The sequence below is a fragment of the Chiloscyllium plagiosum genome, chromosome 2 (genome assembly GCF_004010195.1).
Source record: "Chiloscyllium plagiosum isolate BGI_BamShark_2017 chromosome 2, ASM401019v2, whole genome shotgun sequence".
In the NCBI taxonomy this organism is placed as follows: domain Eukaryota; kingdom Metazoa; phylum Chordata; class Chondrichthyes; order Orectolobiformes; family Hemiscylliidae; genus Chiloscyllium; species Chiloscyllium plagiosum.
In genome coordinates, this window is record NC_057711.1 from 130,631,357 (window position 1) to 130,649,701 (window position 18,345).

Genomic DNA, 18,345 nt, shown 5'->3' on the forward strand with positions numbered 1-18,345 from the left:
TGGTCGCTGACCCCAAAGTGCTCCCCCACTGACACCTCAATCACCTGCCCTGCCTTATTTCCCAAGAGTAGGTCAAGTTTTGCACCTTCTCTAGTAGGTACATCCACATACTAAATCAGAAAATATTCTTGTACACACTTAACAAATTTCTCTCCATCTAAACCCTTAACACTATGGGAGTCCCAGTCTATGTTTGGAAAGTTAAAATCCCCCCCAATTATTCTTACAGATAGCTGAGATCTCCTTTCAAGTTTGATTCTCAATTTCCCTCTGATTATTAGGAACATCAACAAAGTCAGCTCATTGTTTTCCTACAGACTATTTTGGGCATCTTACAGTTTTCCAATTGAAATCAATGATTTCATTTATTTAATTTCTAGTTCTGAACCTTGAACTAAAGCCAAATAATTGCAGGAGAATTAAGGTTCTAAATGTTCTTCAATACAAAAGGTCTGTCCATACAAACATACAAATTAGCAACAGGCGTTTACCACTTGGCCCTCAAGCCAGTATTTGTTATGGACCAGACCAAACCCCCTTCAAATATATCAAGAAGATAGCCTGGACCCTAACGTTTTCTTATTCAAAGGTAAGTGTAAGGTGCTGTGTTCCAAATGTAATTTGATTGGTTACACTACTCGGCTTTAAGCAAAACACATTTTAGTCTTACTCTACAGTTAAACTACAAACAAAGGAAAGCAGAATTTGACTTTATAACATAAAGGAACTATTATTCGGTAAAGTTTAACTACTAAACAGCAATTGTTCCAGTATAGTAATATCCCATGAACACACCTTTGGCAAAGGCAAATTCAGTAAAATAGATTGTCTCACGTGCAATGTTTCTCCAGTGTTAGAGGAAAGACCATCAAGTAAAACTCTGGGAGAGAGAGAGAGAGAATTCAAGTATGTTGCTAGAAAGGTGGGTGTATGGCAGCTTCAAAAACCCAACAGCTACTGGAAGCTAAACTAAAACCCTGGGTCTGCAGGAGCCTGACTGCAGCCATTCAACCTGCTTCTCCTGTTCCAACTTCTTTTTAAAAAAAACCCAAAGCCTCATAAGCTGTTTACTTTATTGACTTGGAACGGACCACTCATCACCTTTGTCTTAATGTCTCTTCATTTAAAAAAAATGCCAAGACAAAATACACCACTTAAAGCTAGACTATTGTCACACTGTTAATTAAGACCATAGTTGTGCTGATTGCTCCACATTGCAACATACGCCTGATAACCTTTCATTCTCTTGCTTATCAAGAATCTATCTACACCTGCCATAAAAAGACTCAAAGACTATGCTTCCACTGCCTTTTGAGGAAGAGAGTTCTAAAGACTCATGATCCCTCATAAGAAAAAAAGCTGTTCATCCCTGTCTTAAATGCATGACTCCTTATTTTAAAGTGTGACACCTATTTCTAGAATCTTTGATAAGAAATAACATCCTTTCTGACATGATTATAACAAGGTCAGCTTGATGGACCTCACAGAATATGAGTTCCCTGATTGGGGCCTTGAACTTGGTCCAATCAGAGAGCCCTGGCTGACAGATAAATACAGGAGTGTCACACTCACACCATGGGTGCTGGGGAAAAAAATAAGCACTACTACAGTTAGGCGGTAGTGTGGGGGTTAAAAAAAAGGAAAAAAAGAAAAAAGAGAGAAAAAAAATAAACAGGAGTGTCAGAGGTTCTGAAAAAAAAATACAGGAGTGTCACACACACACCATGGGTGCTGGGGGGGAAATAAGCACTACCGTAGTTAAGCGGTAGTGTGGGGGGGTTTGGGGAAAAAAAAGGAGGGTCGGGGGTTCCAAAAAAAATAAACAGGAGTGTCGACTTTGAACAGATCTCAAAAACCATTCGCAAGGAAGTTGGTAGATTTGAGAAAGAAAGGGTAAAGGACTTCAAAACTTAATTATAATTAAGTACCTTGAATCTTTAGTGCAAACTCAGCAACAGTTAACAAAATACTGGGAGGCTTTTCTGCCTGAAGCAAAAGCAATAGCATGAGCTCCTGATGTGAAGAAATGTGGCCTGTCTCTTGTTTACAACTGGTTCCATACTAAGCACTGACTACAGAATTCCAATTTAATAACCACTATTTTAAAGTTGTAATACTGCATTACAGAAGTGGTTTAATAGATTATTTAATTCTGTTGCATTGTTAACCAGCTGCATGGCCTGATTCAGTCATAATGAACTGAACTGTGGAATGATATTCTGCAGTAGTTGCTGAATTGAACACCACTGTACATGTTGAATTTGCAGAGAAATACATTGCCAGTGCTGGAACTCTGACTTTGCTGTGAACGATACTTGTGTTTCATTCTTGAAGATCTATTGCAGAATTTTCATAACAATTGTAAATTGTGAAAGCATAAATCAGCATTCCTGTATAGAAATCATGAATTTTGTGATCTTTGTTACAACAATAAAAGAATATACTTAATGAAACAAAAAAAAACAGGAGTGTCAGAGGTTCTGTTCACTCTGAGAGCTGGCTCTGAGGGAGCTGGATCAGTGTCAAGGACTCTCCGTGTGTAAATAAAGGGGGCCTCCTGGACTTGTTTCATTTTCCACATCCATCCTGTCAGTACCAGTCAGGATCTTGGTATGTTTCAAAGAAGGCAACCCTTATTCTTCTTAACACCAGCCAATACAAGTATAGTCTGTCTAACGTTTCTTCATAATACAATCTGTTCATTCCAGATGTTAGTCAGGTTGACCTTCTCTAAACTGCTCCCATTTCTTTTCCATTCTTCCCTAACTAAGGAGACCAATCTTATATAAAGTACTCCAGGTGTAGTCTCACTAATGCCCTATATAACTGAGACATATTCTACCTACTTTTGTATTCAGTTCTGCTCACAATGAACAATGACATTCTATTACATTTCCTAATTGCTTGCTTACTTAATTACTAGGCTTATGTCATTTATGCACTCCAACTGCAAGGTCCCTCTGCAGCTCAGAGTTTTGCAACCTCGACTCATTTAGATAGTAATTTTTAAAAATTCCTTCTGCCAGAATGAATCATTGTATTTTCCCACAGTATACTTTATTTGCTAGGACTTTGCCCACACACTTAACCTATCTATTTTTCCCTTTGTAGCCTCCTATCTCCTTGTCACAAGTAACCTACCTATCTTTGTGTGATCAGCAACTTTAGCAACTACACCTTCCCTCCCTTCATCCTAGCAGTTGCTTATATAAACTGCAAAGTGTTAAGGTTCCCCCACTGATCCTATGTCATATTGATTGTTACTTCTTGCCAATGAGAAAATGACCCATTTATGCTGCCTGTCTGCTTGCCGTTAGCTAGTTTGTGTTCTATCACTGTCAATGTGCCAGTTCTACCCCCAGAGCGTGAACTCTTATTCTCCAGAATAAGTTTTGATGTGGCACCTCACTTTGTCTTCTGGAAATCTAAGAACAGATATATCACTGGTTTACCTTTATCCACAGCACATAATTCTACTTCAGAGAACAGCATAGATTGGTTAAATGTGACCTCCCTTTCCGAAGATCATGTAGACTCTGTCTGAATACCTTGAACTTTCTAAGTACACCATTATAACTTCAATAATAGCTTTGAGCATATTCCCTTTGATGGATAATAAACTAACTGACCCATAATTTCCTGCTTTTTGTTTCCTTTCCATTATTGAGTACAGGAGATAAATCTCTTTTTCTCTAACCAAATGAAATTTCCCATGAATCAGGGGAATTTTGGTCCCGTTCTCCTCAATACTGCTGCCAATGCCCCATGAATTAAAACCCATTTTTCCCAAAACTTTGAGTCAAGTATTTAACTTGCTGATCTTGTTTACATGTGGCAGTTTGCTTGTAGTTCAACTAATAATCCACAAAATCAATTGTCTGTCACTGGATGGTATCTCATGACCAAGCAAGAAAAAAAATCCTAGAGTGAGTCATGACCAGAAATTGTGTTGTGGTCTGAAGGAAGGCAGGCAAAGTAAGACATCAATGTGCAGCACATCTTCCTCCCCACCAACTGCTGTCCAACCTGCTACCACACTCACAAAGAGCATTTTTGCAGTTTATTAGCAGGAGAGACTGATGTTCACTGGCCAATCGCTGATTGAAATGGAGACTTTAGTGGTTGAATAGAAAGCTTGCCCAGGTCTTCCAACTAACACTCATCTCCTGTTTCCATCCTCATCATCTTCCTTCCTCCCTCTGTTTACACTTCCCCTCTTCCCCTGCCTTTTCATCTTCACTCCATTCATTAACTTTGCTCACTTTTCTTTCATTTACCATCTGCTCCTCATTCTCATTAACTCCGACTCTCTCTCTGTCCACTCTCTGGACCGACTTAATCACATTCCTATTCTGCTTGATTTCAGTAGTTTGCTTTGTCTTAATTCTCCACATACACTGCAGAGAGAGTAAGCCAGTGAAGACTAACAATCAGATTGTTATGTGTGCAGTTAGCAAAAGAGCAGCAATAATGAAGAGAAAATGAGAGTTGATGCAGATATCTTTATAGGTACCGTGCATTTTTCTAATTCATTTGCAGCATGTGGAGGTTGCTGAAATTCATTGGCTATCCCTAATTTTGTTAAATGAGTAGTTTGTTAAACCATTTCAGAGGGCAATTTGCAGTCCGACACATGTAACTAAAGGTCAGACTGTGTAAGGTTAGTAGATTTCCTTCCCAAAGGGCTTTAATGAGGCTGAAAGCTTTTTACAACAAGCTGATGTCATTAGCTATACCACCTATTTTTTTATTAGATTTATTTTATATTTGAAATGTCTCTGGTTGGATTTAGCACATTGGCTTATTCCTTGGGTTCTGAGGAAGGATCACTGAATCTGGAACAAGAAACAGCGCTTCGCAAGCTAGTGCCTCCCAATAAACCTGTTGGACCATAACCTGGTGTTGTGTGATTTTTAACTTTCTCTCTCCACACATGCTTCCAGACCTGCTGAGTTTCTCCAGATATTTCTGTTTTTGTTTCAGATTTCCAGTATCTGCAGTTCTTTGTTTTATCATTATTGCAAGTGTTTGGACTAAGACTTGAATAACATGACAACTATTGCTACCATTCCTTATTATCAAATGGCTAGTGTATGTATCAGGTTGATACCTCTGATCCTACTCTGTCCACATTATTTTGAGATGTCTAAGATGTTTGGAATAGATTCTGATCAGATTATTGCTGATATGTAAATAGTTTGAAAACAGCTGTAGATTCCTTCAGTGAACCAGCACTTCACAGCCTTATGTTGTTTTTTATGTTTTGTTATGTTAGTAGGTACTTGAACTAGTGGATTTGAATTTGTGTCAGTATGCAGTATATTCAAACTAACATTGCTATTAATAATCCTCTAGTCTTACATCCAGTTGATTCCTATGGTCAGTTTGCACTGTAAAGATTGTCGATAGATTCTATTATAAAATACCATGGATAGTCTGCTTTAGAAATGAAGGCGGAAATTATTCTGGACCCCTACACGCTGTGTGTTAAGTCATCTGACAATGTTGGAGAGCTGGATCAAAAACAGAAATTACTGGAAAAACTCTTTCAGATCTTCAGCATCTGCAGTTCTTTGTTTCACTATATCATAGAGCTGGATTCGTTAGAGCATTTGCCTCCATTTCCTGCTGTTAGTTAAATTAAAACAGCAGACTAAAATAGTCTCTTGCTAGTCGCACGCTCCAACCCATATAATTTTGTGTTATTTGTTAAGCCCAATCTAGCATATGGAAGATAGGATCTTAGTACGCACTAAAAGGTTTTTTTTACATTTTAAAGTAATATTTTATGACTCTAGGTATGGCATAGGAATAATTCTTATTCGCAAATTACTCAATTTTCCAGCAGCTTGCTGTAAGATCGAAGAAGTAATTTGTAATGCCTGTGTTAAGTATTATTGAACATCGTCTGTCTTAAATCTATAAAATTATTAAACTGTATAATACCACCACCTCTTTTACTTTTTTTGCAACTTTAAGAGGTGCTGGCTTACCTTGTTAAAGGGGATGGCTGCAGACTTATTTTTCTCGAGAGTTCCTAGAATCCTCTCCAGCTTTCCTTCCAGGGAATCCACCTTGCCAGCAACTGACTGCTGGCCCTGCATTGCTTTCAGTTGCTCGCTTCTGAGCTCCGTGAACCTTTGATGAAGTTCCTGATCCTGAAGTTCCAGCTTCTCAGCCTTGCTCACCAGTGCCCTTTCATCACTTTCCATAAGCCTAACCTGGTCACCCAGGTTCACAATGGAGGTATTGTAAATATCCAGCAGTTCTAACACAGTCGTCATCTCTTCCTTCGTTTTGTCTGTGTGCTCCTTCAGTCCTTTGCCGACCAGGTAAAGACCACGAGCAAGAAGGCTAATGTCACTGGATGAGGCAAATTGAGTTTTTTCCTTTCTGTCAGTGTTTCCTGGAAGACTTGATGTGGAGCAAATAAGACCAATTACCACGATGAAATGAAATGTCTCCATTATTGAAAGACAAGTTGTTTAATTTTATAATTTATTTTCTGCACTCTTGATACAGATACTGTATTATTCCTTCTGTGTTTGAACAGAGGCTGCACTCTTTTATATAAGGTCACAGAGTCCTCCCACTTCTACTTTTTAAAAAAATAATAAACAATTAAACTCACTGGGAACCAAAGTGACATTGTAAAAACCACAGCAATGCAGTGGCTGCAGTTAAGTGGCTGTCTCCAAAATAAGTGTGTGTCTAGCTTATTCACAGTATAAACTGAAGATTTTTCTCACTTTTTAATTTATCCAGAGAGTGTTTTCATTTAGTAAGAGTGCATGCTTGAATATTTTTCTCAGGTGACTTATCCAGTGCATTTTTGTTTAATCAAGGTGAGAGAAGTTAATTTCCAGAGCCCACTCTGTGTTAAATAAACAGAGTTTGTACAGACATTTCCAGGCTAGGTACAACATAAATAGATAAAGAAAACCCTTCAGTAATCTGCCTAATTTGCAGCCTCAGAACAGCCCTAACTTTATCGTGATATTGATGTTGGCAATGCCTTCAAGCCTCCTGCGTCTCTGAATGAGAATTAGTGGACCTAAAGTAGTGCCTGGTTTATGCTGTTGATAAATATTTATTGGCAACTGAATTGAGGTAATCTAAACTTGTTAGATTTTTACAGGAAAAAGAACAATGGAATTTTATTTATTGATCTACAGTCAATTTAAACAGATGTTTACTATGCTAAGGCAATCCCCTCATTGATATGAAAAAAGCACAGAAGGTCAGGAAGCATCAAGGGGCAGGAGAGATAATGTTTAAGGTCGGAACCTTTCATCAGACCTGAAACACCAACTCTCCTGCTCCTCTCCACTTTACCAACTCCGACTTTCCAGCATCTGCAGTCCTCACTATCTCCTCAATCTCCCCATTGATTGCATGTTTGAAACAATTTTGTTGTATAACCACCTTGAGTAGACATAAAGGAGAAAGGCACAAGGATGGTGTGTGCTGTGGGGAGGCAGATAACGAAGCAAGAAATATGGAGCTAAGCCGGGGCAGATTGGAAATTGGAAGAGATTGCATGATAACTGGGGGAATGGAATGTATGAAGGATGTTTAGGTGAGTCTACCATTATCTTCGATGGTTTCAGCCACCACTGAATAAGACCTCCACGCTGAGCATCTTTGTAGTGACAGCTCTATCTCCTTCATCATGGTTAGGGCATGCAGGCACAAGGGAGTTGTCCCTCCATCTTCACTGAAGCCAAAATTTTGAAGCTCCTTAACAGCACTCTGGGTGTACTTGTACAACACAGACTTCAGCATTTCAAGAAAATGGCACCAACTTGGTGAATGCAGTTAGGCGTGGGCAATAAATTGTGACCTTGTCAGTGATATCCACAAACCATGAATTAGGTTAAAAGAAAACATAGTTGGCTGAGATGCTGATTGAGTTGACATATGCTGGTAATAAAATCACACTGATTACTTAAAGGTTGGGGCAAATTGCCACTAATTAGAAAATTTTCAAATTAGACATACATCTCCTATTGTTGAAACTTTATTGCTGGAACAGCACAGCAGGTCAGGCAGCATCTTCAGGATTCCTGAAGAAGGGCCTGTGCCCGAAACGTCGAATCTCCTGTTCCCTGGATGCTGCCTGACCTGCTGTGCTGTTCCAGCAATAAAGTTTCAACTTTGATCTCCAGCATCTGCAGACCTCACTTTCTCCTCAAACATCTCCTATTACCATGCAACCAATAACGCAAAATTTAAATGCAGTACTTCATTACTAACCAAAACGCAGAGAATTTATTAACACTTAGAAACATAGGATCATAGGAACTGGAGGAGACCATTCAGCTCCTTGAACCCATTCATGGCTAATCTGTGACCTAATTCCATACACCTGCCATTGGCCCTTATTCCTTAATACCTTTATTTAACAAACAAAACTCCATCTCAGATTTAAGATTAACAACTGATCCTGTATTCACTACTATTTGTGGAAGACAATTCTAAACATCTACCGCCCTTTGTGTGAAAAGGTAATTCCATCATACACCTTGCCTAACAATTGTTTCATATTGCAGAATTATTGATTCTTAAAAGCGAAAAGAAAATATTAACAGAGTTACACATGATATTAAAAAAAAAGGTTATAGTAGTTGATATAATAGCAAATCTCCAATCCTATTCTTTGGGGGAAAAAAGCCTTTGCCATGTTTATATTTTTCAGCATGTTGCTGTTACCATCTTTTGTGTCTAAAAGCAGTGGCTGCATATTGTGGTACAATTACACATACCAGCCAACATTTTGTCCATGAAACCATGCTTTATCTGTAGGGTCAAAGAATGACTCAGCAGGTGATTTGACCCTCGGAGCATCTTAAATCATGTCATTGTCCAATGTGACGTACACCAGAAATCACTGCACAAAGCAATTCCTTTTTCTTTCTTCATTACGTGGGAGGGATAAATTCATTTCTGCATCCCCACCACTCTGTTTTTCTAAATCAAAATAGACTAAAATTAAATCCAGAACCTTCCCATTCTTTGTGGCTTAGTTATTCAATATGTTAACCAACTTAAGCCTCCAATAAAACAGCAATTGTGGTTTATAATACATCTCATGAGGTAATGTCTTTGGATTTTCTTCTATTCCGCTTTGTTTTTGTCCTACCATTGATTGTCCATGGTCATACATACTTCCACCCTTTCATGGTACCTTGACATCTCCATCACCACCACTACAGGCATTGAATCATGAGAAATGTGCTCTGTTAGTAACAGTAAATCCAAAATTCTGGACTCCGGCAACAAACTGGCCATTAACTTTAACCCTTGCTCCAGTCCCAGACCTATAAATTGGTGGTAGGACAGTAGTCCCTGTTTAATGTGCGAGAAGATTTGTTAAAGCAGCCCAGCGTTTGGGAACTGAGCACTTAGGAAGTTGTTCCAATCAGTAGTTGAGCTCTATCACATAACAAGGATTCAATGTTTCATACAACTGGTTTATTGGCATGAGGTAGCTACTTACCAATTGAGGCCATGATGTAAGTGATTCTCAGTCAGCATCCTACGCACACCTGGCATTTAACCAGTGATTCTTGAGACCCACGTCTGGTGGCTCGCTTGGCAATTTTCTCTGCTGCACATGCGGGTGAGTCCATCAGAGACTTGGCCAAGATTTTACCACCACAGGTTGCCCTCCTTCCATTGGCCTAACCCTAACCCTAAATCCCATCTCCTCACTGGTACCTGCCAGCTTGGTACCTGGTGAGGCTCCCAAGTAATAAAATCCTAACTTAATGCTGCAAGCCTCTATTCTAAAGTATTGTAGAGCTGCTAACTTCAGACCCTGAGGAGTGAAAAACCAGTTTCCGCTTGATTGGTTTTCAATTGACCATTGAATGGCTGCAGAACAGTTCGCATTCCACTTGGCAACCTCCTGTTTGACTTTTTGCCAAGTGGACCATTCAGAGAAGCGAGACCTGTTACATCAGCAGTGCAGATCAGTGATCTACAAAACAGTCACTGATTGACTGTAAAGGAGAGAAGCCCTGAGTGGCTTAAGGTCAGTAAGAGTCTGTGGAAGAAGAGTTTAACAAACCCATGTTGAGGAATAAGTGAGCTGTATTAACAAGTTGTTTAAGGATTTCAGGAAGAGACATTCTCTAAAGAAATAACATCAAATGAGTTTAGAAGTTTTAGAGTCATAGAGTCATTGAGCTGTACAGCGTGGAAACATTCCCTTCAGTCCAACTTGTACATGCTGGCCAGATATCCTAAATTAACCTCGTCCCATTTGCCAGTACTTGGTCAGATTCCAGGACAGGAGGTGATTGATCAGAACTGAAGATCATTAAGACAGTTAATGAGAGATTGGTTCTTGAAGGGAGTTTCAAGACCAATTCGGCAGAAACGAAGAATTATAATCTCTTGTGAAGTTTAATTAGATTTGATAAACCATTGTGTCACTGACATGTAGGGGCAGTTACCGAGTGATCTGACACTCTGTCTACTTTAAACATCAAGTTCCTAACCAGATTGTAATGTAATTAATTGATATCATCCAGGATAATACCATAAATGTTGCAGTCAGGGCTCATCATGTAATTTGAAATAGATCATGTGAATTGTAAATAATTCGTTATAGAAAGATATTTTGAGGCCTCTCAGGATGACTATATGCCATGACCAATGGTATTTTAGGAAATTCCGAAGGTCTCGCAAAGGATCTACAACATTTCAACTTACTAAAAAAGACATGAACAGGAAGGGTTTGGAGGGATATGGGCCAGGTGCTAGCAGGTGGGACTAGATTGGGTTGGGATATCTGGTCAGCATGGACGGGTAGGACCGAAGGGTCTGTTTCCGTGCTGTACATCTCTATGACTCTCTTTATGACATTGCTGGTCAGATTGCTTTTTCCCTTTTTTTGAAATAAATCACAGAACACTAATTTTAGTCTATGTATAAGTTAATCCCTGCATTCACTGTATTTTTGAGATGTGTATACAGCATTCCCTGCACTTACTAATTCAGGAGAAAGTTACTGATGTCAAGTATGAGCACTCATACCATGAAGCGCTTGTAGCCATTGTTACTTTATTCTCCACTTGTTTTCCCTTTAAAATAATGTGGTGGCAGTGAACACACCAGCCGAAATATCTTTAAAGGTGATGTAATTTTCATTCACATGTAAAAGTGGGTTCTTGGATCACTTTGCTAATTTATACATTATTGGGCATGCACTCTGACCTTGATGCCAAATGACAAATCGTTTATTTATTTCTGTTGAATGCTTGCTGACTTTATAAACTATGGATTCATAAACCTGTTTCACATGGCAAATTATAAGTATTTTGCAACGAATGACATAGTTGTTATAACCTTGAAATCTGTGGGTGTATGAGTTCCAGGCGGGAACACGTACATGCAATGATCAAAATTATTGGTCTCAAAATAGTTGCTACAGTTTGTTTTTGGAAGCAGAAAAATAAACTCTCCCGGTGTAGTAGGCAATTTGGCAAACAGAATCTCAAAGATCTACCAAAAGGACAACTTCTACAAAATCAAGAAACGTTTTAACTCTTCCATAAGGCTCCAGTCTTTATTTTCTGTGCACAGTGCAGGGAAAGAAGATTGACTTAGAATCAGGTCCATGCCGACCAGTTATCCCAACCCAATCTAGTCTCATTTCCCAACACTTAGCACATATCCCTCCAAACCCGTCCTATTCGTACACCCATCCAGATGCCTTTCAAATGCTGTAATTGTACCAGCCTCCATCACTTCCTCTGGCAGTTCATTCCATGCATGCGCCATCCTCTGTGTGAAAAAGTTGTCCCTCAGGTCCCTTTTATATCTTTCCCCTCTCACCCTAAACCTATGTCCTCTAGTTCTGGACTTCCCCGTCCCAGGGAAATAACTTTGTTTATTTATCCTATCCATGCCCCTCATGATTTTATAAACCTCTATAAAGTCACCCTTCAGCCTCCAACAGTCCAGGGAAAACAGCCCCAGCCTATTCAGTCTCTCCCAATCGCTCAAACCATCCAACCTGGAAACATCCTTGTAAATCTTTTCTGAAACCTTTCAAGTTTCACATCTTTCCCATAGGAAGGAGACCAGAATTACACGCAATATTCCAAAAGTGCCCTAACTAATGTCCTGTACAGCCGCAACATGACCTCCCAACTCCTGTACTCAATACTCTGACCAATAAAGGAAAGCATACGAAACACCTTCATCACTATCCTATCTACCTATAATTCCACTTTCAAGGATCTATGAACGTGGACTCCAAGGTCTCTTTGTTCAGCAATATTCCCAAGGACCTTACCGTTAAGTGTATAAGTCCTGCTAAGATTTGCTTTCCCAAATTGCAGCACCTCACACTTACCTAAATTAAACTCCATCTGCCACTCCTAAGCCCGTTGGCCCATCTGATCAAGATCACATTGTAATCTGAGGTAACCTTCTTCGCTGTCCACGACACCTCCAATTCTGGTGTCATCTGCAAACGTACTAACTATATCTCCTATGTTCACATCCAAATCTTTATATAAATGATGAAAAGTAGTGGACCCAGTAACCAATCCTTGTACTCCACTGGTCACAGGCCTCCAGTCTGAAAAACAACTCTCCATCACCACCACCTCTGCCTTCTACTTTCGAGCCAGTTCTGTACCAAATGGCTAGTCCCCCCTGTATTCGATGAGACTTAACGTTGCTAACCAGTCTGCCATGAGGAACCTTGTCGAAAGCCTTACTGAAGTTCATATAGATCACGTCCACTGCTCTGCCGTCATCAATCCTCTTTGATACTTCTTCAAAAAATTCAAATCAAGTTCATAAGACATGATTTCACACATACAAAGCCATGCTGACCATCCCAAATCAGTCCTTGCCTTTCCAAATAAATTTAAATCCTGGCCCACAGGATTCCCTCCAACGACTTGCCCACCACCAACCTCCGCTCACTGGTCTATAGTTTCCTGGCTTGTCCTTACCACCCTCCTTAAACAGTGGCACCACATTAGCCAACCTCCAGTCTTCCGGCATCTCACCTGTGACTATCGATGATACAAATATCTCAGCAAGAGGCCCAGCAATCACTTCTCTAGCTTCCCACAGAGTTCTAGGGTACACCTGATCAGGTCCTGGGGATTTGTCCACTTTTAAGCGTTTAAAGACATCCAGTACTTCCTCCTCTGTTTTTCAAGATGTCACCATCCATTTCCCTACATTCTATATCTTCCATGTCCTTCTGCACAGTAAACACTGATGCAAAATAGCCGTTTAGTGCCTCCCCCACCTCCTGCCCCTCCACACATGGGCTGCTTTGCTGATCTTTGAGTAGCCCTATTCTCTCCCGAGTTGCCCTTTTATCCTTAACATATTTGTAAAACCCTTTGGATTCTCCTTAACTCTATTAGCCAAAGCTATCTCATGTCCCCTTTTTGCAGTCCTGATTTCCCTCTCGGTTATTCTTAACCGTATTTACAGTTGTTAATTTTATTTAACCATAAAAGAACATGCTTTGCTAGGTTAGCATTTGGAATATGTATATAACATTCCCTGCACTTAGCTCTGTGTGAATTCGCTGACATCCCTCACACAGTGACTACACAGCATCCACATCCTTTACAAAAACCGAAACTGCTGGAGAAATCCAGCGGGTCTGGCAGCATCTGTAGAGAGAAAACAGAGTCAATATTGTGAATCCTGTAACTGTTCATCAGAACTCTGATGTTCTGTACAAGGGTTACTGGACCTAAAGTATTAACACTGTTTCCGTCTCCATGGACGCTGCCAGGCCTGCTGAGTTTCTGCAGCAATTTCTGCTATTGTTTCAGATTCCCAGCATCCGCCGATTCCAGCATCCACAGTTTTTTGTTTTAATATCCACTTGCCATTTTCTGTAGGACAAGCAGTGATTCATGTCTCTCCCCTTCTCCTGTTGATGGGTTTCGTTGACTACATGTTACTGCTGGCCCAGGTGATCACTATTTACAGATGAATCTTGGCAGTGGTTTTCTGCATGCTGCAACACCTCACTTGTGTAGATAATGGACCGGTGGATGTGGCACCAAGAGGCTTCCCTCCTACTTGAACTTCAAAGTGGAAAATTCTCAGACAATGTTAGGAGGTGTCGGGTGAATGTTTAAAAAGAGAAACTTATGGGGCAATAATCCAGTTGTACTAAACAATTACACTGACACATTTGTTAACATTTAATAAAGAAAATGTATTTTTTTCTATCAACACACCATTATTTTTTCTTGCGCTAATAAATCCCTACGTCAGCGAAAGCTTTCCAGTCTGTGAAAAGCTCCCAGTCTGTGACTACTTCCCAGTCAGTGAAGAGCTCTCTGAAACAAGCTTGTCTCAAGTACAACCACTCATTTGCAGCAACATAAGGGAAGGCAGCACACTGGGCAGCTATTCACCATGTACTCAAACTGAAGGGGAAATGCAGGAACTGCACACAAATGGGCTTCAGCCAAGCAGCGATTAGATTAGATTACTTTACAGTATGGAAACAGGCCCTTCGGCCCAACAAGTCCACACCGACCCGCCGAAGCGCAAACCACCCATACTCCTACATTTACCCCTTACCTAACACTACGAACAATTTAGCATATCCAATTCACCTGCACATCTTTGGACTGTGGGAGGAAACCGGAGCAAACCCACACAGACACGGGGAGAATGTGCAAACTCCACACAGTCAGTCGTCTGAGGCGGGAATTGAATCCGAGTCTCTGGCGCTGTGAGGCAGCAGTGCTAACCACTGTGCCACCGTGCCGCCCACAAGGATTTCTGATCGCAACATCAGATTGAAACCAGTTTAAACTGACCAGATTTCCAAGACTTGAATCAAAAATACAGCTGAATTGAATTGAATTGAAATTATTGTCATGTGTACCAAGGCACAGTTAAAAGCTTTGTCTTATGAGCCTTACAGGCAGATCACAGAGTTAAATACCATACATTAGTAAATCATAGGTAAACAACGGCAAAAACAAAAACACAGGTACAGGCGGATGTTACGAGTTTGTGAGTCCATTCAGTATTCTAACAACAGTAGGGTAGAAACTCGTGTGTGTGTTCAGGCTTCTGTACCTTCTCCCCGATGGTAGAGGTTGTGGAAAAACATTGCCAGGGTGGATTCTATAGCTGGGAGGTTGGCCTTTGTGATTGTCCGGGCCGAGTTCACCACTCTCTGTAACTGTCTCCGATCTTGAATGGTACAGTTGCCATACCAGGTAGTGATACATCCAGACAGAATGCTCTCGATGGTTCACCTACAAACATTGGCAAGGGTATTCACTGTCATGCCAAATTTCCTCAGCTGCCTGAGGAAGAAGAGACATGTTGGGCCTTTGTGATCAGTGCATCCACATGAAGAATCCAAGAAAGCTTGTTGTGGATGACCACTCCCAGGAGCTTGACACTCACCACTAGACTATATTCCCCAGCCAGTGTCAAAATATTCAGTCTGACTGAAAATGTTCTGCAGGCAGAACTTATTCTACAAGTTATACATGCAAGAAACTTATTTAATCACAACAAAGGATAATAACACGTCATTTATCATCAGACACACCATAAGATAGAGAAGTGGAATTAGGCTGTTTGGCCCATCATGTCTGCTTACTGTTGAATTAATGTAGTGAAGCTGATTTCCTTTTACTTCCACAGCATAAAGCTTTTGACCTCATTCAACTGCGATCCCTGTTGACATTAGCTAACATACTCAGACTAAAAAATAACTTCCTAATCTTCCTATCGACATAGATGAATGTTACGTTTGACAATAATCTTACCCAGTCCATCATCATGGGTGCTACTGTGCAAACTTTTAACTGTGTGATCAACTTTATACTGTACCATGTTATCATGAATGCATGGTACATACAATATTCTATCATTCAATTCCAGGTTATAGTCCAACAGGTTTAATTGGAAGCACTAGCTTCTAACCACCTGATGAAGGAGCAGCGCTCCGAAAGCTAGTGCTTCCAATTAAACCTTTTGGACTATAGCCTGGTGTTGTGTGATTTTTAACTTTGTACATCCCAGTCTAACACCGGCACCTCCGAATTATAATTCAATTAGAATGGTTGATGAGAACCTGCGGTAGGAAAGCACTTGTCAGAATTTCTGATTTTTCTTTGGCATGAAAACTGCAAGGTGTATGAAGTAAGGATGAATGATTAACCCTGTACTCATCGATAGAAGTTGCATTCTGTCCATTCCACACTTCTTTGTGATATTTACACATTTTTTTGGATAAAAAGCAAACAAAGAGAAATGTCTGTGTGAAATATAAATGTGGAAAATAATGCTAATTTTTCTTTTTGAAACTATCTTACAGTATGTTTTGATAAGCTAACACACTGAAAGCAAATGTTGTACACCTGAAAATGAAGGCAAAAACCACTGTAGGACAATGCTCAGTGCCTTGAGAATAATGGAACCAACTCTCACTCTACAAATCCTTGAGCTTTCACCTCCTTGGCAAGAAGAGAACTCCTCATGATATCTGTTACTGATAATGGCAGAATAGTCTAAACCTTGGGATATCTGTGAGTCAAACAGAATATGGATTCCATTGATAAGAAAGCATTCCAAAACAGAACGAGGGCTGTTAATGTGATGTAGGAGGTCAACAACTGGAAGTGAGGATTCTGTGGGAAAGTAAGCCCATACTGCGATAGGTTTCTGTGTTTTCTTTCATTTGAACAATTCATGTTTTGAACTGTCTGTTCATTTATTCCACAAAACAAAACATTCAGTTGTTTGAATGAAACAAAGGACTGTGGGTGCTAGAAAACTGAAACCAAAACACAAATTTTTTGCAGGAACTCAGCAGGTTTGGCTGCATCTGTGGACAGAAAAACACAGTTAACATCCTGAAACAGCTCTGAAAAAAGAGTTACTGGACTCTAACCATTAACTCTTTTTCTCTCTGTACAGATGCTGCCAGACCTGTTGAGCTTCTCCAGCACTTCCAAATTTTGATTCAGTTTTAGATTTTTCTTCTTTTTTTAATTCAGTACTGCAGCATTTACAGCAAAGTATCGAAGCCAAACAAATTTTAAGCTATATTCCAACAATTAGAAAAATCAGCATTTCTTGAAATTAAGTTTTGCATTAACATTCAACAATAGTTTGACTTAATATATTTTAAAAAGTCTCTTTCTCTAAGGTAACCTCTGCCTCCTCACTTATTTTTGTTGATCTTGCTTTGCTGGTAACTATTTTGCCATTTTTTTTCCTCATTTATTTGCAGGAATCTACTTTATGTCTATCCACAGCGGCTTAATTTCGGCAATCGGTTAGCCTCTGCTAGAAATATCACAATCAAAATCCAGTTCTTTGCAGATGAGGATCTGAATAATCCCATGCAGGTAATGTAATGAAGATAATCATTTTTTTGTTTGTGAGTGTTGTAGCACTTTGAGGTTGGACTCACAAGTTGAGCACCATAGCTCGGAGGTGTATGACCTTCTCTAGTAGTCTTAAAACCTCTGAGTTGTTATATAGCTCAGTTTCAATTTGAAGTTGTATTTAACAAGGTCTGTGGTAGCCTAGTTTTAAATTGTTTTAAATGTATCATTTTAGCTCTAGGAGAGAGTGGATATTATTATTGCCTCTGATTCAACAACAATTCGCCAACTGGAATGCACATAAAAGAAAAAGCAACAGTGGAGAAAGTCCAACAAAGTTTTACAAGTGTGTTACTAGAATTGAATGGATGTAATAATCGAGAAGGATTGAGCAGGTTTGGACTGTGCTAAAGTTGAGATCTAAAATGTAAAAGTAAAGTCACCATAGTCTTACCAGACTGAGAGGGATAATTTCTCATTAGAGAGAGACGGCTGGTGTTCGCTTAACCTGAGGTACCTGTACCTCCAGTGAGGGGAGAAGGGGAGTCCTTCATAGTGACCTCAGCCGGTGTGAGAATTAAATCCATGTTGTTGACATCACTCTGCATCACAAACCAGCTGTCCAGCCAACTCAGCTAACCAACCCCTATACCTGATGTGAAACGCAGAGTTGCACAGAGGCAGAGTGGGAAGAGGTACAGTGTTGGAGGAGGCTCATGTAGAATAGAAGTGAAAGTTTGCTGAACAACTTGTTTCTAGACCATGACTTATCTATTTTTAGCACAGTATAATACACATCAATACCTAATTATCTGAAAAGATTGAACACGTTTTCTCTGGTAAAGCAAAGACTAAGAGGAAACCTCAAAAATATTTTCAAAATTGTGAATGGGCTTAATTTGGTGTATGTGGACAAATTGATTCCATAGTATGTATATATATCTAAAGAGAGAGTCTGAATAGACTGTGAATATTTTCCCTG

General features: G+C 39.8%; 1 protein-coding gene across 5 annotated transcripts in view; it reads left to right on the forward strand.

Annotated features, from left to right (window-relative positions):
• Positions 1-18,345, forward strand: part of dock8 (dedicator of cytokinesis 8) — a 300,402-nt gene that overhangs the window by 152,407 nt on the left and 129,650 nt on the right. For all 5 annotated transcript variants that reach the window (XM_043718191.1, XM_043718205.1, XM_043718201.1 and 2 more), the window contains one exon: positions 17,267-17,384. In XM_043718191.1, the coding sequence (XP_043574126.1) occupies positions 17,267-17,384 (118 nt within the window). The remainder of the gene's footprint in view (positions 1-17,266; positions 17,385-18,345) is intronic.